The sequence below is a fragment of the Camellia sinensis genome, chromosome 1 (genome assembly GCF_055761805.1).
Source record: "Camellia sinensis isolate YWXY chromosome 1, ASM5576180v1, whole genome shotgun sequence".
Classification (NCBI taxonomy): Eukaryota; Viridiplantae; Streptophyta; class Magnoliopsida; order Ericales; family Theaceae; genus Camellia; species Camellia sinensis.
In genome coordinates this window covers 85754888-85776985 of record NC_138961.1, presented here as the reverse complement: position 1 = coordinate 85776985, position 22098 = coordinate 85754888, and the positions used below count along the sequence as shown (strand labels likewise).

The 22098-nt window shown below is 34.5% G+C and overlaps 1 protein-coding gene across 4 annotated transcripts; it reads right to left on the bottom strand.

Annotated features, from left to right (window-relative positions):
• Positions 1-8101: 8101 nt before the first annotated feature.
• Positions 8102-21499, bottom strand: LOC114283293 (glycosylinositol phosphorylceramide mannosyl transferase 1). Of its 4 annotated transcripts, none has more exons than XM_082880700.1 (5): positions 21043-21499; positions 14360-14756; positions 12091-12254; positions 11924-11994; positions 8102-8638 (listed from the first exon to the last, which is right to left on the bottom strand). In XM_082880700.1, the coding sequence occupies exons 1-5, from the start codon at positions 21087-21089 to the stop codon at positions 8619-8621; spliced, it is 699 nt and encodes a 232-aa protein (XP_082736826.1). In that variant the 5' UTR covers positions 21090-21499; the 3' UTR covers positions 8102-8618. The 4 variants fall into 4 exon arrangements, with proteins under 4 accessions (XP_082736826.1, XP_082736829.1, XP_082736834.1 ...); XM_082880703.1 differs by having other exon boundaries at positions 8102-8706; positions 21043-21498; XM_082880708.1 differs by having other exon boundaries at positions 8102-8642; positions 21043-21498.
• Positions 21500-22098: the final 599 nt, after the last annotated feature.

Here is a 22098-nt window from a genome sequence, read left to right as displayed (position 1 = left end):
CACCCATTGCGAACAAAGTTACACATTCACATGAGAGCAGGATGTCATAAGCGAGTGGGCCCGAGAAGGCCTACTCAAACCATCGTGTCATCATCTCATTAATGTGATTAAGTATAATAAGCCACTGGTTCATGACCAATGTCATAAACTAATTCCAATCATCTTAATGTGTGAGTTCTCGAAGACAAGTTTTAAAGGTTTAGGCCCAACTAGGTAATGACTCACGACTAAGTCATATTCACTAGATCATAAAAAGGATGTCATGGAGATATCAACTGCGCCTAAGTCGCAAATTTAACTAGTAAGTGCTAATCCCCTGCACCTTCAAGTCAATTTTATTCTCCATACACTTTAATACATCTAGTTGAAAGATGACGATACTCCTGTTGCCATCTCTATTTCTCGCTTCATAGTTACTTGCAATTAATTCTACTATCCACAAGAAGGAGAGAATAAGCTATCAACTATGATAGCTCCTGAAGTAACTTAAGCGCGAATTAGGCTAAAGAGTCTAATTCAACACAATGCTCTTACAAGCGATGCGTTAAATTCTTAGAGTCATAACAACCTTGTCAGCCTTAACCTTTTCATTACTATGCTGCAACGTTTGCGCTTAGTGGTAAATGTTATTCAAAACGTTAGCCTAGTAAAGGAATCACACAAAGAAGCACCTCATCCATGTTTCACACTCAAGTGTGGAAACAGTAAGTGTCCACACTTAGACAAGTTGGCAATGCTAATAGATTTTGCAGCCACTAAGCGCTAATCTTTTCACTCAGTGTTAATAGATTTTGCAGCTTCTAAGCGCTAATCTTTTAACTTCACGTGATATTTCAACGCACACTATTATAGTGCATGAAATTTCGCTCAATCCACTCCCAATAATTGGGTAGAGAGCAAAACACTGCTCGTACTGGCTACTCGTCTTACACTTAATGACTAATTTATTTAAGCTCGCATTTCTCGGATGACGTGACTCTTGAATGTTACTTCATCCAATGATGTAACATTATTTACAAGTCAAATTACAAAGTCAATCCGCGCAGCTCATTAGTCAAGATCATATACAGATCTATTGAGGGCTTACTAATTTCATAACTCTAAAACTCGCCAACCAAAACTATGTAGCGTGCCGCTAACTATAGCGCACACATTAGTTTTTATTGTGCCAAACAAGGCAACAAAAACACGGCGACTTTGAGTCATGTTTCCTTACTTTGGCTCAATTAAGGTTTGACCTAAAGTCTCCAAGACTTTTGCTCATCTAAAGAATGGGATTAGTTTGTTCACATTTGAACATCTCTACTAAGTTTAGGTCAACCAAATTAACTTCCATAAGCTAAATCAATTTAGAGAGAAATTCGCATTGGGATTAATTTGATTAGCATAATATAATTTTGCCGCAAAAATCTAAATTAAATAGTGACAATATTACACAAGTCGCAAGATCGAAAATCCGCTATGCTCGTAATCATCTCTTGCGCCACAAGTGACAATTATCCAAAATTTAGTTTAATTTATGCGCAAAATATTGGTTTTCGGGAGTTAATCTACAAAGATTTCTCTCAACCGAATAACCTCCCACTGACTATGGCATATACAAAGCATGATAAATTCCATACAATAGCATTTTAATGTAAATCTACAAATAACTCATGCTATATTTATTTAATAATGGAATTCTAATAAATAAATAAATAATCATGCTCTTCTAATTACAACATATTACAAACCCAAAAAAAAAAAAAAATATGCTGTATTCAATATTTAAATTATGCCATAACAGAAAGTACATCATCCTGAAATTTTCTGGTATTTTCTGGAATTTTAAATAACTAATTAAACACACATAAAATTAGAAATAAAAAAAAACCAGAAACTAGTAAACAGAAACAATATTCAGATTATGCCATAATTAAAATGTACATTGTTCTGAAATATTCTGAATTTTTTCTGAAATATTCTGGAATTTTAAATGACTAATAAATACATATAAAATTCGAAATAAAAAATCCAGAAACTGATAAAATGAGACAATATTACCAGTAGATATTAAAACATTTCAGAAGTCCACAATAAAAATTTCAACCCCAGAAAATTATTTATGTAATACCAGAATCATTTTAAAGCATAAAAAATGAATTATTAACTCAGAAAAAATATTTTTTATTTTCGTAAAATTTTCAAAATTTTACAGAATGTAGAAAAATTAATTCTGAGTCTAAGGGTACCAACCATGCTTAAAACAAAGCTATAACGAATAAATTATGGCTAATTAACGCAATTCAGAATTAAAAAACAAACAAACAGAGCCTTAGAGCCAAGCCAGGGGAAAAACGGCTCGGCTCGCGGCTCAGCGCAACTCGGCGCGAGTCGGCGCGGCGCGGCGCATGGCGCGCGTGTGTCGCACACGTGGCGCGGCTGGAAGCGGCGCGGCTAACGCGCGCGTGTGGAAGGAAGCTGACAGATCGCGCGTGTGGCGCGTGGGGGGCGCGTGCCTAACGCGCTCAGCGCGTGGAGGCGCGTGGGGATGCTGCTCGGCGTCATACAGCGCGTGAATCACACGCGCCGCCTTCCCGGGTGTTTTCCGGTCCGATTTTTGTACTGACGGACTCCATTTTTCACAATAAAAACATTTATGGCATAAAAAATAACATTTAAGCAACATAAAATTGAGGTATATCACTCTCTCAATCTAAATGGAGTTAAAATGCAAAAAAGAAAACCGTGCACTTCATCTTCCTCCTCCATTAATATTCATGCATATACATGTATATATACGCATGTAAAAATAGAAACACGAAAATATCCATCAATGGCTCTGATACCAATGTAAATAAAAACAAACAATTATGCAGCGGATAAAATAATCATATCATACCTTTCGATGATAGAACCTCGTGGATAAATCACGTGCTTCCAGAGTCTGATAAATCAATCCCAGCAGTGGGGTGATATTACAATGGTGAATATGACCCACACAAACCACAGTGCAAAATGACTTTGATCGTTGTTTCTTGGGAGAGAGTCAGAATATAGGTTGAAACAGACTCAACGTTGTTTCTCTTGGATTACCCATAACCATATAACAAATATTTTAATATATTATAATATCTATCCATATCAGTTAAGATACAGATAATATCTAATATATATTATATCTATCTATATCAGTTCAAACTGATAACGTCTGTTTCAAGAGTGGTTATCCTAAATAGGTTTGATTTCAAAATCAAAACCTATTTGGATAAGGATTCAAAATCAAATTTAATGGTCATGCCACATGGGCGCCCATTACTAACATGTACATTAGTCACCGCCGGAAGTCAAAATTGAAGAAAAAGAACCCCCACAACAATAAGAGAGGAACATTGAAAGAAGAGAGAATCATTGTGAGTGCTAAAAATTAAAAAATTTATATTAGAAATCGGGAAAAAAAGCTCCCAGACCTTTTTTCCTAGGCATAAAAAACCTAAATTTACACTTTCAAAATGTTTTTGTATCTCACCAGAAGCTCGTCGGAAAGTTGCCGATGGAGTGCTGAAAATTGCCATAGCGAAACCCAACAACCGACCATTCGGTATACTAAACTATGTTTTGAAATTGTCCTATTTCAAAATTCTATTTGTCCTGTAAATGCTTTAGGGTATAAAATCCTTGAATTTGGTCAACATCAAACTTTTTCTCTCTCTATAGATATATATATTTTTGGAAAAATTACATATTAGTGGTGTTAGAAAATATTTACAGATTAATAAAAACGTTTATGAATCTAATTATTAATATTTATAAAATTTGTCATTGATTTGAATTTTTTTTAAAAGATACTAACGTGTAATTTTTCTTCTTTTTTTTCTTTTTTCCAAAAAGGTGCCTACCTCTAGTTGACCCAATATTTTGTATGGGAACTGCATGAAGGTAGGAGAATGGGAACAGAATTACCCACACATGAGATGGTGCAACACTTGTACTCTCATGGTCTTTCATTTGCACCCTACCACAAATACATTTGCACTCCTCATGCGTTGGTAATGTTTTTTTTCCTGTCTCCCACCTATACAAGTTCCCTCTATTTTGTATTAGAGTTCAGTAATTCAATATTTATTATTGATAAAATATTGAGATTAAAAAAAATTTCTCCTAATTATACTAATAATAAAATAACTTGATAGTTAGGTGTTTAAATTTTTTATTTTTCACAAACTCAATTATGTAAATCTCAAGTGCATTGCTATGTTATTGTGAGTGAATTTACAATTTTAAATTATAAATCTCTAATATTTTTCTACTCAAACCTGAGATTTTAACCCTTTCATTTTTATTTTTATTTTTTCTTTGCTAAGAAAATTTAATTAGTTTTGCTCAAAGTATACACTCATATCATATTCAATCTCATACTTCACATGTTGTCCCATATTTGACGAATAAGTATTGAAATCTCTAATTTAGGAGCTCTAAAGAGACCCTTAATTTGGTGACACTCTACCTCCTCATCGACCTCATCTTTTCACTCATCAAACAATCTCACTCATCTTCCCACTAGCCTCAAGTTTCTTAAATTACAAAGTAACCCTAAAACTTTAATATAATTTATAGTTAGACTTTATAGTTAGACTTTCTTAATTTTATAGTTATAATTACAAAGTAACCCTTAAACTTTATAAGACATTGTGAGACCCTCAATCTTCAGGTGAAAAAGTCATTCATATGTTAATATGTGTCATGGAAAATAGATGGTATGGTTTTCAAAATTTCTTAATTAGAGGAATTCAAAATAAATTGTGTAATGGTCCCATTTGGTTCACTATCAAACCAAATTATTTCTTGACATTGGAAGATCCTAATATTAATAAAGCATTAGAACTGAAAATAAAAACTCAAGGTATGCAAAACCTTAATGTAAAAAGCAAAAATATTTATGTTAATTACAAGCTTACACATAAAGTGGTTAATCTAGTTAATCCTCTTAGTAAATCTATACCTGAAGTGGAGTTATTTGAAAAAAATAAGTGCTCACACTCAAAAATTTCAATCCAAAAAACAATTATCATGACCAAGTTGTGGCGGTAAGAAACCAAAAAGCTTTCATTGAACCCTCTAAATAAGAAGAAGACAAAGCAAAGGAAAAACTCAAAATGCTCCAAGAGTAGATAATTAAAGCACCAGACATTTTTGTAGCTGTTTGAAAACTCTACAAAATCAAGAGGAGAGCCCAAATTCACTATGAATCAATGCAAGATATGGACCTCTGCAATTTTAAAAAAATATACAGAAGTTCACATGACAAATCAAGCCAAAAAAAAGTAGAAATCTTCCAGACAAGTCACATAGAAGATAAAGACAAGATAGAAGAAGTCAAAAGAAAGCTCACATGACATATGCATCCAATGAGACACAACAAAATAGATCACACGGTGAATGAAGACAAAAGAGTCACATGCTGAATAAAACCAAAGTAGTGGAAATACCACTGCTAAGTTGCTAGTTTCAATAAATCGGAATGTAAAAGATTTCTTATCTTGTAACAAAAACCTTATCTTTTAATTTTATACATTTCAATTCCGAAGTTGAAGTCCACTCTTTGCCTATAAAAGGGTGTAACTGCATCTTGTAGAAGTAGAGTTAAGAAGCAAAGTCTTATAAGTAAATAAGAGTGTTCTCTTTATCTTTCTTATAATCTATATAGCTTAAATATTCAATAAAAATTTTCTCTTGCCATATACACTATGTCTACTATTTTTTAATTTTCTAGAAATCTGAGAGTATTGATACAAGTAGAGTAATATTCACTGAAAGTGAGAGATCACGCTTTATGTCTACTCGTTAAAAGACTTGAAAAGAATTTACAACAGACAAAGCAATGTGAGCATAAAAAACAAAATCTTAAGGTAATTTTATAAATAATTAATATTTAGGGGTTGTTTGAAATGACCTAAATAAGTGCATTTTTTATCTTTTTTACGAAAAAATGTGTAGAAAAATAGAGAGGTGATGTGATGAAAAAAAAATAAAAAGATAGATTATTTTTGGGTTGCCAAACTTAACCTTAATTTCTTTAATTACAAATATTATCTTTGTGATTGTGATTGTGATAAAAAAAATCCAAATCATATATAAAAAAATATTATTTTATTTCACATCATCACCAGATCATTGCGCCAGGACACATTTAGGGAAGGTAAGATTGGGGGATGCACCATCACCCCATGTTTGACCTATGTAAGATCCAATTTTTACCTCATTGATAAGAAACTAACAGTTACTAACAATTTTCTATTCAAAAAAACAATATGACATAATTCATTGATATCATAAAAATATATTAAACTAGACATTCATCCATCTCTCCAAGAAAGTATGACAATTATGAAAAATGGCTGGTAGCTCGAATTTGTTGGTTCGAATTTGGCCTGAATAGCCAAAACGACGTCGCTTTAGCTATTTTATTTTTTTTTCCTTTCTCTGTGTTCAAATACAGAGGGAGAGAAGAGACGAAGGGAGAGAGAGAGAAGAGGAGAAGAGGAAGAGGAGAAGGAAGATCGAACCCCACGGATTTTCATCAGACCAAACTCCCTTCTTCTTCTTCTTAATTCTTCACCAAACCCAGCTCCTTGGTTCGGTTCCGGATTAAAGGTAATTTTGAGGATTAAAGGTAATTTTTTTTTTTTTTTTTTTTTTTTGTTGATGAAGATGATGGTGATGCTGAAGATGATGATGATGTTGTTGCTGATTTGAATCTGAGGATGAAGGGAACCAAAAAAAAAATCGAGGATGAAAAAAAAAAATTGGACAGATTTAAAAAAAAAATAGATACCAACAAAGCTTCATTTGGGCAGATTTAAAAAAAAAATCTGAGGATGAATCGGGATTGTTAAAAAAAAAATCTGTGTTAACTCGTTTTTGTTGATGATCTCAATTTTTGAAAATCTGCGTTGAAACCCATTTCTTCTTGTTCATGTTGAAACCCATTTCTTCTTTCTTCTTTTGATGAAACCCAACCGGTGATGATGTTAATGTTGATGATGGTTGCCAGCCCCTTTCTTCTTTCTTCTTTTGATGAAACCCAGCCCCTTTCCATTTCTTCTTCTTCTTCAGGATAGAGAGACGAAAAAAAAAGAAAACACCAAAATGACGTCGTTTTGGTGTCGAGCTAAATTCAAGCCTCCGGCTTTCAAGCTACGAATCGAAACTGGACAATTATATATAGTGTTGTACACATCTTTTAAAAAGTCAAAACCTACACCTCAACAATGGAGATATTACTGATGTCAAACCTCCGCTAATTGGCCAGGTGATTATATTTTTTTTAGATGGATAATTGCCCAAGTACTTATGGAGCCGACATTTAGATATTAACATATGAAGAAATACTTACACATTAGTAAAATTTTAAATTCGAATCTATGAAGAAATATTCGTCTACGTTGTAATTTAAATATTAACATATTAGTTATTATTTTGTGAAAAAATATATATAGACATTACTATATAAGTCCAAAATTAGACCGAATTTTCAAATCTAATGATGTGTCAATCAATTAAAATATTTAAGATAACACTCATATTTTTCTCAATTATCAGCCAATCATAATACTTACACATTATTAGGTCTAAAAAATAAATCTAGAAAATAAACTTGTATATCATTTATATATATATATATATATATATATTAATACTGCCAAATATTACTGTACCACATAGGTATAAGCCACCTATTTGCTTGCTAGAGCATTCATCATTTTATGCTTCCTTTAGCAAATTTTATTCTAAAGCTCAACTTACATAAGAAAACATTGCCATACTAACTCATTATCCCAAGAACCATGTTGGATCCAAAGGCACCACTGAATGACGCTTACAGCTATGTTAGAAATACAAAAAACAATTCCCATAATGAAACAGAGATCTGAGATAAAAGTATCTAAAGGTGGTGGGACCACAAAAGTAGTCCACAAGTAAAACTCACATTTTATCTCAGATCTGTACTGCATCCCATTCTGAGAGAATCTTATGTACACTTGGACTTTCTAATGGCTTTTAACCCATTGATGCTAATATCTGGCCGGTTCAAAACCTCATGGAAGCATATCATGAGAACTTACATCAATTGAAAGTTTAACTATGAATAAAAAGTCCAACAAATAGTTAAAAAATTACAACAAAATCAATAAGCCAAAGAAATACAAAGACCCTAAACATATACAAGTGGAAAGTTCAAAATGCAAGTGGGAAGAGTTGTGTTAACATCAAATTAAGTGTTTGCTAAATAGCGTATTCACTCTAAGAGAACGATGCACAAAATACTGAACAAACTGTGATCGTGTGCAACAGTCACAGGACCGTGGGTGCCAAACAAATCAATCAGCTTCTTTACCAGAACCATTCATGTCTTGCATCAACAGCTTTTACGTTAGTTGGTACAAGAGGCATCGTCCCATACAGGGAGATGAAATCATTCAGGCATTTATTTCTTCTCTTGCTGTGCCCTATTAGACTGCTTATGCCTGATGATGATCCAATCTCATATATCTTCCCAGCAAAATCATGAACAGCACCTTAAGCAAATGGCTCGTCAAAAAGTGTAGGTTGTTAGCCAACAATCATCCTAGCAATCTTTACGAGAGCCCACCATTAACTACCTAAGCAGGAAGGTGTGAAAATTATGAGACTGATGTGATACCAATTCTTGAAGCTAAGGTGCAACTGCAAAACAATCAGGTTTTTACATAGACTTCTGTCAACAAAACTGTGATAGGAATTTTTACAAATAAATAAGGGTTAATTACATTTTATTCCCTTGTGTTTTAGTTTGAAAACAACATAACTCCCTTCAAGTTAGAATCCTTCTTGTTTGGAAAGTGTAAAGTGTAACTCTGCTGACAGTTTTTGTGAAAAGTCAACATTACCCTTATTTATTTCTCCAATTTTCTTCTCTATGCCACCACCACAACACGCTCTCAACTTTCTCTCTTTCCGTTTTTTCTTTCCTTCCCTTCTCCTTCTCCTCCCCTCCTATCCTTCTTCCTCCTCACTCCCACACTGCAAGTCTGCAACATAAGTTTCATATTATTTTTTTCCCTTTTTCGTGTTTTTTTTTTTTTTTTTTTCTCTCTTTCATGTTAAAGAACACAAAGTAGACTCATGCCACATACAATCCTCTACCCCCACAGATGCCCAGCAGCACCCAAGACCCAACCTAACCAACAGTAGCCAACTTGCCACACCATCCCACCACCCATAGTGCATCTAGTGGCACCACCACTCCTCAAGCCCATTAGAGGACATATCCTATTTTGATCTGCAAGTAGCATGAACTCTAAGCCAACTTTTTTTATTTTTCAACAGTTGATCGAGCTGTCCAGATCCTAGGGAAGGCTTCATTCTTAAAGAACTCTAGCAAACCCATGTCGTGTGCACCATGCCTCCAGCAAACTGTATATTATGCATTGAGAGCAAGGTTTGGCTTTAATTTGAGACAAATTGTTAGTTGGGTAGCTTGCTTTGGCAGCAAACCATCATTTGTTAACTTAGCTTTCGGCTACTGGACTTTTGCCATCTAGGGTGCAGCACTCTACCGCTTTGTCTAGTAGCATGCTGCTTGTATTCAAAATCATGCTTTGAAGGTTTGATTACCAAAAGCCAGCTGTTTAGCTCTAATGTCAACTACGCTTCTTAAAGCAGGTAACTCAATCAAACCTCCTGTTAATTTGACATGAATATGGTATCACTCATGTTTCTAATAGGTACACCAAAACTTTACAGTCTAATTACCTAGGGGTAGCCCAACCCTTTATTGTGGGGAGTCATGCTGGGGACAAATTTTTAGAAACCATAAGACACACCAGGATTTTTTTTAAGTGGGGCAAAGAAAGTGTCAAGAAATAGTCAGTGGAATGTAAAGTCTGTGATGCATTGAACATGCAGAGCCAGATTCATATCGTGCACAAGATTAAGAATGCTCGTCACTGTTAGTGTAATTTATGATCACATTGTTTATGTGGCTTTGCAGCCAATACTCAAATGTCCCAACCAAGGTTCTGAAAAGCGGTTGCAGTCGCCGTAACGGTGGCGGTGACGCGGTTGCGGTTGCGGGGCGTAAAGGCCGTAGTGTAACGGTTGCGGTAACCGGAACCGTGAATTTTTTTATTTTTCGCACAATTTGAAAAAAACTTACCGATACGCATATTTTTTTTTTCCATGATCATATTTATTGGGTTAAAAATAAATATTGATCAATTTTTGTAAATTTTTAAGTATGATGTAATATATTTCATATTTTTAAATCACTATAAACTGAGTTTTTTACATTTTATTTTAATAATTAATGACTTTATATTATATAAAAAATCAATCACTAACTATTATATATAAGATTAATAATGACAAAAGTAAGAGAATAAATAAGAGCCTAAATATATATATATATATATATATATATATATACATATTTTAACCAAACCAAATAGATAATAACCACACTTATTATTATTATTATTTTCAAACAATATATAGATAGACACACACAAACAAAATGGTTTAGTGATAGCAGCTGAATAGAATAGCATAGGTCTTACAGTTTCAACAATCAATAACATGTTCTTCATCTTCCCTCTTCTCTCTCTATCTCTTGCTCCTTCATTTTCTTTCTTTATCTTCTCTCTTCTCTCTATCCCTCTTTCCCCATTTTCAACTTTTTTTTGTGTGTTTTTTCGGAAGAAACAGTTTGGAACCGTTACGTAACGGTGCGTAACAGGCTGTTACGGCTGTTACGGCACCGTTACAACCGCTACGGCAGCCGCTACGGCCGATACATCTGTGAATCTCAATCACACTGCAAAAGCGGCCGTAACGGGTGGCGGTAACCTCCAAAACCGTTACGTAACGGCGTTACGTAACGGTTGCGGCTACTTTTTAAAACCTTGGTCCCAACTAAACGACAAACATGACAAAATTTAAATGATTAGACCCTTTATTGGACCTTACTTTTTGTTAAAATGGAAAATCAACATCTCTTAGTAGTGCCCTCAGGTTTGAACCCACAACATGATAAATGATCAGATATTTTGAATGTTCTGATAAAGTTCACTCGGATCAGACTATCAAAATTTTTTAGGGTGAATTACACCAACGGTCCCTGTAGTTTGGAGTTTGTGTTACTTTGGTCCCTGACTTTTCAATTGTGACACATTTGACCATGAATTTTAAATCTTGTTCCAAATAAGGACAATTGAAGATACTATTGGATTTTTTTAGGGCAAATTCGTCAATTTGATAAAATATAATTTAATTTGACAAAAATAAATTTCAAAAATTATTTTTGAATTTTTTTAAATTATTTCTACCTACTAAAGATAAAATTATATAAAATTGATAAATCTTTTAGACATTTATTTTATTTTATTTTACCAAATTAATTTTTGTTATGTATTTGGATGATGATCACGTAAAATTAATTTTTAAAAATTAATCATGCAATTTTTATTAATTTTTATCAATTTTACATAATTTTATCTTTGGTAGGTAGAAATAATTTTTAAAAATTTTGCAATATTTTTTTGACATTTATTTTTGTCAAATTAATTTATATTTTATCAAATTGACAATTTTGCCCTTGAAATTAAGCAATGGTATGTTCAATTGTCCTTATTTGAAACAAGATTCAAAATTTAAGGTCAAATGTGTCACAATTGAAAAGTTATGGACTAAAGTGACACGAGCCCTAAACTATAAGGACTATTAGTGTAATTTGCCCAATTTTCTATGAAAAACATCTTTGAGAGAGTATCTGTAAACCAAACATAGTTCAGATTGATCAGATAATAAAAATGAGCATCTCCTAGGCATATCCAGAGTTCAGCAAATGCATAAAAATAGAACATAAATGAAAAGGAAAGAAGGAAGAAAGAGGTGCAGCCAATACCTTTGACCCATATTGGGGGCGCATCAGTGGCATTTGCAATAAGCAGGGACATTGCAATGTCTTCACAGCTTCTGGGAAAATAAATAAGTAAATTTATACATCAACCATACATTCAGTCTCATCAGAAAAGTAGGAAAAAATCGGTTAATCATCTGATTTGGTGATACCTCTCTCTGGTTATGTAATCATAAATCGACGAGGGCATTTTATGAGTGTACAAATCTAAATACTTCCTGTGAAAGAATGCTGCTTTGGAGAGAACCATACTGTAAGTGCCCATCCACCAAACTGACCACCATCCTTCATACTTGAAACATGTGATGCCATTTTTCTGAATTAGATGAAAGAACAATATCAAACAAAAAGCAGAGAAGATTGGGATTAACTTTAGATAATAAAAGGCACCACACAAGTTCACGTCCAAGACTTCATTGTCCCAGGGGATGCAGTGAACAAAATGAAATTCCATGAGAGAGAAGGAAGAAAAGAAAAAGTAGATTTCCAGGGTCAGATACATATAGATGCTCAGAGCTGCTGTGTTAGTAAGTGATTATCTGACAATAAACTTCCTGTAAAATGAAAGGTGAAATGCTTAAGAAAAGGTTTATCCTATTCTAAAATCTGATAGGACTAGCACAAAAAACAATTGTTGATAAGCGCATATATCCTCTCTACATTAGCAGGACAATTTTAGCTGGTATATGACAAAAAGATGTCATAGCTGGAGTATACCAAAGATAATTTCACTAACAATAAGAGATCTCATTCAATTACTTTTAATTTTTTAGCTTGCTAGTGGAAAAAGTATGCACAGTAAGGCAGTTCAAAGAGATTATTAAAATATTTCTAGATAATCAGATTTTAAGAAGTGGGCTTGGGTTCATGGCAACTAATTTCTAAATTTGCATACACAAAATCGAAAAAGGGAAGAAGAAAGCAAATAAAAAAACTGTAAAACATATTGAATAGGTTTGAATAGGGTAGCATCTAAAGCAAATAAGTAGGTAGCGTTCAATAAAAATAGATGTTGGAATCTTTGAACGAATGATATAGGGCCTTAAGGTAGTGGCACTGTATGGTTGGTTTTTTCATGCAACACGGCAAGTGTTAAACAGCTTATTATTGGATGAAAGGCAAGCATAGCAGTGTATTATATTAAGTACAAGAAGAATCTTTGAACAAATGAAAATCACAAAAATTTAAACAAGAAGAAAAACTTCTTGCCCGTCTAACAAGGTTTCTGCATTCTAGTGTAGGAGTGACCTCGTACAATATACATGGAAATGTATCATCAGCATAAATCCTAATACTAGTGCACCTTTAAGAGGTTGTTTGGAAGTCTCAAGAAGTGCTTCAGATCAGGTCCCATCCATGAATACCAATAAAGAGTTGGTTTCAGGAAGAGCTTATTTTGCAACTTATTTCCATGCAGATTTCAAGCACTGCAGAAGAAAGTGGCTTTAGCAAACACTATCCACCATAAAACCAGTCAGCTAAGAAGCACCGACACGGACACGGATACGTATACGGACACGGACATGCCGACATGAATATTTTCAAAAAATGTAACGGGAGACTTGTGCAAAATATATAATTTTATATATTTATTATATGTCACATATAAGGATAAATAATTATTATATGTTATATGTATATAAGTCAAAGATAATAATTTTTTAAGGTCTAAAAGAGAAAAATAGGTATAATTTACATTGTTTTTGTTTTATGGGGGAATTTCAACACAGTAGAACAGATAAAAAAAAAAAGTACAAAAACATGTGGGGTGCAAGTGGTTTTCTGTAAAAAAAAAAAATTCTCCCATTGGGATGTAATTCCACCTTGTTTTATCATTGGATTCCAAGTTTATTCAAACTTGGAATGTGTTTTATGTCTGTTGAAGTGTTAGGAAGTGTCCAGTGAGCTATGTTACATGGACTCAGGTATGGGTGTCAGGTAGAGGTTGGACTCATCAAACCACAAATTTAAGGATACGCGGACTCGGCAAGAAAATGTTATATTTTTATATTTTTAATCAAGTATGTGAGATAAATGGTACTATATGTAACTTACAATGTCAAAAATACATTTATAGCAATTATACAACAAAATATACACATAATAATAGTGTTATAAATAATTATATAAATTATATAAGTATCCCTTGAAAAGTATCCGACACATATCTCATACCCTTATCCGAGTGTCGGGTGTCCGACATGGGTATTTGATTTATTTTGAAGAGTCTGTGTAACATAGCCGATGAGTGTTATGTCGTGTTGGTGTCAGACACGACACATTACCTTCGTAGAAGTGTCCGTGCTTCTTAGGAAGTCAGCCTCAGCCTCATCCTCAGCGGACCGGGTTCTTGAGTTTCCCCCCCAAAACAACACCTAAAAAAGTACTGAAGAATATCGCTGTAGATATGAAACAACTAACCTCCTGATCCAGCCAATGCATGCGAGGAACAAATCCCACCATAGTAAATGGAGCAGTTTGCCATACAGCAAATGCAAAATCCAGGGTACGGCACGGAACAATTACATCAACATCGACTGAAAAAATTGCATCTGTTTTGAGATCTTCAATTGGCTTAAATCTTTTGTTTAAATTATCCTCCTTATTTATGTCAAACTTAAAGTTGGTTTTCTGAGATGTCTGTGACTTTGACAGCACAATATTATTAACGTATGCTTTTAGACTATGTGATGGCGGATCACTTGCACTCCACACTACATGTATCGCATCAGTCCCACCACAGGATGCATAATGAGCAACAGATTGCTTAAGAAGAGAATTCCGTTTCCATGTGTTGATGAGTACTGTGTAGCCACCTCTGAAAAAATATGTGAAGATAAAGTTATTTATAACATTAAATTGTATCAAAAAATCATTTCAAGTAATATTAATTAAATTTTAAACATACTCAAATCTTCTAGAACCGGAGACAAACTGGATGAATTCTTTTTAGAGAAGCATCTATAGAAGAAATACATATAGATGAATATAAGCACCTATGAAGCATTCGGCGATTTCAAAAAAATGAGGACACGAACACAACGGAGGACACGGCAAATTTTTTTTTTTTTTTTTTTAATTATATATATGTATTTGCAATAAATAAAACTCTAATTTTTTTTTTTAAATTTTATATATGTATTTGTAAAGCCACTACACTTAATAAACAAAACAAAATACAATATGATACTTATTGTACATGAAAAATATTGTATATATATATGATATTTAAAAAATATTGTATATTATTATTGTATATTGTATATATATTTATTATTGCATATATACTATGAAGCATAGACACCTCTCCGGAGATGACGCACTGGTGTCCGACACATGTCGGACACGGACATGCACCGCACATGCTCTGGACACGTATCGGACACACTGTAGAGAGTCAGGCACACCAGGACACTTGGGACACATTGTAGACACGTTGAGGACACGTTAAAGACACGCTGAAGACACATTCAGACACATCAAGGACACGTTGGGGACATGCTAAGGAACATTTTTTTCAAAAAAAAATTAATTTTTTTACTAAAATAGCATAATTAAGATTGATAAATTTGATAAAATTAAATATTTTATATAAAATAAATATAAAATATTTAAAAATGTGACTTATAATAAATATATAAAATTATATGTTTGCACGTGTCCCCAACGTGTCGTGTCCTACATTTTAAAAAAAAAATTGCATGTCCGCATGTCTGTGTCTTGTCCATGCTTCTTCGTATATATATATAGAATAGACAAGAGAGAGACAAACGACAGAGACAAGAGAGAGAGAGAGAGAGAGAGAGAGAGAGAGAAGAGATCGGTGATCAACTTCGCTCAATGAATGGAGATCGACGGGGGCGAGAGGCAAGAGACAGAGGTGACAAACGAAATTGACGACAAAATCGCATGTTCACTTTTCTCTTCTCTTCTTTTTTTTTTTTTTTTTTTTTTTTTTCCCTTCTGATTTTGGATTAGGTCTCTTCTTCTCTTTGATTAGGGCTTTCTTACCCCGCCGTGTCCCATACCAAAAATTAAAAATTAAAAAAAAATATGGCACACACCATACGTGTCTGGCACGTACCCCCGTGTCCAACACCGCTACGGTGCCTATTTTGAAGTGTTCGTGCTTCGTAGATAAGCACATTATAGAAAAGAAGAACGAGAAGCTATGAAACTAATATACATATAATCTAATTAGGGCATTGCATTAGCTACAAGAAGATACAAAAGTCATCCACATATACTATTTTGTAACATTGGAGAACAAACAAAACATTAATACCCCATTCTTGTACACAATTGCAATAAATGATGATGTGAAAGCAGTAACAACCCTTCCCAACTCACACAGTTCAATTTGATTTTGAAATATCATATGCTATGGTAAACAAATTTGCTGCAGTCTTGCAGAATCTGTAAAGAGCAAGTAGTAGAAAATACTCAAATCAAAAGAAGATTTATTCACCTAAACCACCAATTGACAAGAAGGGTAAGAAACTGTTTAACAAGTTATTGATGAAAAGAATTTGAGAGCTAAGAAGCACGGACACTTCTAAGAAGGTGACGTATCCGTGTCGTGTCCGTGTCGGACACCGACACTCTTTGGACACTCTTAGGACACATGTACGACACTCTTCAAAACGTGTCCTAATTTTTAAATTTTTTTAAACAGCCGAACACTCTTTAGATACTTGGAAGACACACATGTCAATCACATAAACACACGTGTCTATCGATTGGATACATGTGAAACTAATTATAAGTTTAAACAAAATAACTTAAGATACAATAATAAAACAAAAATCATATAAATTTATAAGAATTAGTATCATATTGCATTTTTTATTATCTTTGAATGATATATTAATATATATAACATATAATAAATATATAAAATTACATATTTCACGCGTGTCCCCTACGTGTTGTGTCCTTCATTTTTTGAAAATTAACGTGTCAGCGTGTCCGTGTCGTGTCACGTGTCCGTGTCCACGCTTCTTAGTTTGAGAGTATGAGAACTTACTCCAAACAAAATTTATCTTAGTTTAAAAATGAATATAACTAGATGGAAATAGGGCAATTTTCTTAAGCTTAAGTAAGAGAAAAATCCATATACAATAACAAAATAGCAGTAAAATATAAAGTGGAAGGTCAGCCATGAGGTGGCAAAGTGGGGCGTTCTAGAAGATGGTAGGCACTAAGATGGAAAGGAACCCACAGGGAGGTAGAAGCAGGAAGTCGACGCACTCTCGGACGGAAAGATAGAGAGGGTGATAATAGAGAGCTTTTGGGCTCTAGAGAAATGAGTTAGCTAATACATGTGTTGTATGCATGGAAAAGGACTTCTTTTTATAGAAGAGTCGAACCATAGGGAACAGCCACCCATGCACAATAATGCAACATCCCACACTCAGGGTGGCTCATCCCCATGGTTCAACAATCCAAAGGTTCTCAACTACTATTTGCACCCACACTCAAACATTGAGAGTCATATCAGAGTGATGTCGACTCGTCTGTAGGTACGTAAATCTCAAAATCTTTATCAAGGCACTATAATAGGTAGGTGTGATACATTTTATAGAGTATCACGTGCGTTGGTCAAAGGTTGGCTTTGTCTTGTAAGAGCCCTCTCTCTCTCTCTCTCTCTCTCTCTCTCTCTCTCTCTCACACACACACACACACACACAGAGCTCAATTAAAGTGCAAACCCTTCTACAGAATACGATAAGGCACATTAATGAGCCCTCAACTCTTATCCTCTGGAGATCCTGAGCAAGGGTCATGAAGTTGCTTGGAGGCCCAGTGATCGTTACACTAATCTTAAGAAAATTCCTAGGCCATATGACCTAGGCAAACATTGGTAGCGTCAAAGTGCCTTTTGCAGATCAAAGAAGACCACTTAGAAGAGACTGCTCGATGAGAAAATGACAGAGCGATTGTTATGGAGGGCCACACTTGACCCGAGAGCGAACAAGTACAGGCGGGGGAAACACTCAAAAGAAGAGGCATTAGATTAAGCCAGGGAAAGAATAAGCATTTCAATCACAAGTAAAGTGGCATTGGATCAAGCCAAGGGAAACACTAAGCATTTCAATCACCAGGAAAGAGACGACCACTAAAGCAAAGGAGCTAGCAAATAGGTTAACCCATACGCATTTAACCTATGCGTACAAACTCTTGCATTTGTTTGTCTGCTACTCTATCCCAAGGGACCGTTCTCACTATTGAGATAGGTCAATTGCTTCGTGTTGTTGGCACTTGTGTTGTCATTGGCATTGTTTCTTGATTTGTCACATTATTTATGATGTCACTCAGGATACACGTCGTTGTAGTCATGTCTTCCCTGTCTTGATTACACATCTTTTAAATAATCTAGTGTTTGTTTTGCAGCTTCTCAGAGGTTGAGATAGATGAGTGATATTACATTTACACGTAGCATGGCTCATTTGTGCCATGTTCATCTTGTTGCCCTTGTTCCCCTATTGCATTTGCATCAACCCTCTTCTTCCTTCTGCTCCACTCACGGACATTCATGTTATCTTAAATAGTATTATGGCTAGACAAGGGAGTATATATCAGAGGTTAGATAGAATTGTTCAGTGTATCGAGTAGGGATGGAAATCTAATCCGCCCCACCTCCACCCCAACAGGGTGAGTTCTTTCCTTTTTTGATGAACTTTTTCCTATTGTTTTTAGAATTTAATGTATATAGTACATACTAATATTTTTTTTTTCTTTTACTAATTATGCTTTTGTATGACACTACTAAATTGAATTATTGTTCTTGATGCCCCCTTAAATTAAATCATGGTTTCGCCCTTGATCACTATCATGATATATTTTAGCAAATAGATGATCTTAGACGAGTTGCACAATTTGATCCCTTGCCACCTTTCTATGATCCATATGGTAAGGCTAATTGTGTGAGATGCATCTGGTGGTGGTGACCAATGCTTGCTAATGATCAATCTTTAGAGTAGACTGAGTAACGAGATTAGAGCACTTATAGACTGTTAGGCTTTTTGTTTGTTTTTGGAGTAGAAATATTTTGAATATATTGTTATATTGTTATATGTATCTCAAACTCTCATCATATATGACATGTGCATATTTCTTTAATCCACTTTGGGAAGCATATTTCACATGAATTAAGTGGGTGTGGGACATATAATTCTCCTTCTTTACTTGGCGTACTCATGCTACTCAACTAGTCCAGTGTTTTCAAAGGCAAAGCAGAGGCGTGCATTAGGACAAGGCAGGGCAATGCCTCAAGGCGTTTAGTTTTATGCTCGACACCAACCAGGCATAGGCATCTTGGCCAAGGTAGCTGCCTTAGACATGCATTTTCCCCTTCAATAGTCGAGACGCAAGCCTCACGAGTACTAAGGTATAAAAATAAAAATAAAAATAAAATATGGACAAATAAGAGGCGTCTCAGAAAATACAACAAGAAGGCAAACCTCGGGTTTTGATTCAACAATTCATTGGCTTCTGATCCATGAAGGCGTTGATTTCAATCTTCTATGTTTCTCCCAATTTCTCTCCCTTCGTCTCTCAAATCTTGATATGTAATTTTGTCGCTGGCCTCTTTTTCAAATACACACAAAATATCATTGTACGCCAATATATATTAATGTCTTTAGTGATGATACATATAATGGGAGAAGAAAATACTTGTGGGTGTATTTAAAAGCACCCTTTGTGTTAGCGTTTGGTTTTGTTTATGAAACTTAGAAGTAAATTCATTAATAACTTTAATAAATTCATTAAGTTTCTATGCTTGGAATGGTTTTATTAAATTTTAGTTGATATTTTTTTAAAACTCCTTTTTATGATATTTTTAATTAATTATATTTTATAAAAATATAAAAATCAAAAATCAAAAAGCTTACGCCTTAGTGCCTTACGTCCCGACCCGTGAGGGGGTATAACGCCTGGCTTAGCGCTTGCAGCTTTAAAAACTTTGGATTGGCCCTACACAAGGTAACAACCCACTAGAGTCCAGCAAAGGAGTCTATCAGATAAACACTCCGATAGTTGAGTTAGAACTCAGATATAGGTCATGTTTGTTTGGGTGGACATGAGCTTGGGATTGGATTAATAGTCCAATAAAATTATTAATCCAATGTTTGGTTAAACAATTGAAGTACGGACTAATTATTTTAAACTTGACTATTAGTTAAAATAGGATTCATAATCCAACATATTCGTAGTCCTAGGACTATTAGTCATGGGAATGCTAATCCAGTCCGCCCAAACAAACATGACCATAGTGTGTTACTTATCCTGGGGGGAAAACAATAAACCTTTCATCTGGGCAGTCTTCTCTTCCCATATTTATAGAGGTTGCGGCCGTGTGCTCACTCTCTTTTTGATGAGGATATGTGAAGTGCATGTAGTTTAGACAACTTGGGCCTTGCTCCCCCACATCTGAGCTGGACCAGGTGCCTTCACTGTCACCCTACTGACTCTGCTCCGCCTTTTGCACAGGACATTCATCCTTTCTCACCTACCTCCCCTTTGATACAATCCTGTCATGTCACAATCGTACCTTTTGGACGAGGTAAGACTAGCAGGTGTATGTGTGTGTGCCGAGTGTCACCTCGGCACGTCCCCAATTGGCGTAAGTGTTTGCCGAGCACAATCGATTCAGGTGAGGATGAAATATCCTGATCCCCCACATTAACCGTGTAAAACAAACATACTACCGAGGTTATTACATTCCGCATAAAAGAATGTACAGCGTTGATCGCAGGGTAAATGAGGGAATTAGTTCATAAAGATGGTAAGATGACTATATAACTTATTGACAGCAAAATATGTATGCATTAAAGAGCTCAATATAGAACTATCACCTACAAGCTACAACTTAAACAATATTTCATTTCCAATAACAGAACGCAGATTCATTATTTGATACCAAAATTGATTTATCTAAACTAATTTTAAAAACCCAACTATATAAAATAGGATTGCACTCCACAAAATCAATCTTTCACAGCACAATAATCTTCCCCAATAAACAAGAGGTTTATGATTGTTGTTATTTTATGAACAAACTGAACTGAAAGTTGCAGAGACACAGAAGAAGGCAAACCTACCTGCAAGGAGAAGAGACGAAAGAAGGGTAGTGAGGGTTCCAACCCATCAAAGAATCGAGCCTGGAGGCGAACAAAACAAGGAGGCAAAGAAGGCAAAGAAAGAGAAGAAGCTTGACCCTAGGACCATCGAGAAGCTGGCGGAGGCGCCGGTGGAGAAGCGGGGAGCGGCCGCTGTAGACCCCCCCTATTGGGGGCCTTCTCCTTCGCCGGGGAGTACAGGCCGTCGCTGTCGACGGCGGCCGCGGCGTCTCTGATCGCAATCAGAGCCGACGTCATTCTGCAGAATCTCTCGCTCAAAGGACGGCCGAGATCTGAGTCATTCCCTTTTCATTTGTTTCTTCGCTGAGAATCGCAACAATGATAAAACAAAGAAGAAAAAAATTTGTTTCCAATTCAAACTGTTTTCTGGTGAGGGAAATTATGGGGACTGAGAGTTGCAACAGTGATGTAACAAAGTGAAAAAAAAAAAAAAAAAAAATTTCAATTCAAACTGTTTTGCACAGCATATAAGTTATTTTAATTTAATTAAAGTAATTATTATTTTAATTTAATTAAAATAATTATATTTGAAAAAGAGGTTCGATTTTTTTTTTTTTTACGTAATGTTTGTGGGAAAAAAATAATTATAAATTTGTTATAATATTTTATCTTATTAATTATTTTAATTTATTTTATCTTTTAATGTTATTTTAGCTTAACCAAAAAAAAAAAAACTATTGCCAAACATCCCATGTAAGCACTTTTATTGGGAGTGGATCCTAGGACTTTTTGGTTTTTTTTTTTTTTTAGATAAATTATAATACATTTCTTAAAATTTAATTAAAATACGAATTATTCCTTATAATTCTCAAAATTACATTTTACTCCTAAGATTTCTAATTTAATAACAAATCACCCATTTTATTAATAAATTATTAAATCAATTAATAGTTTTTAATGATGTTAGAAATATGTTTCAATTAATAATATAGGTAATTTTATTATTGTATAGAAAAATAATTATGAATTTTATTTTTTTTGGTTGATTATGTTATATAAAAAATTTTGACAATGAGA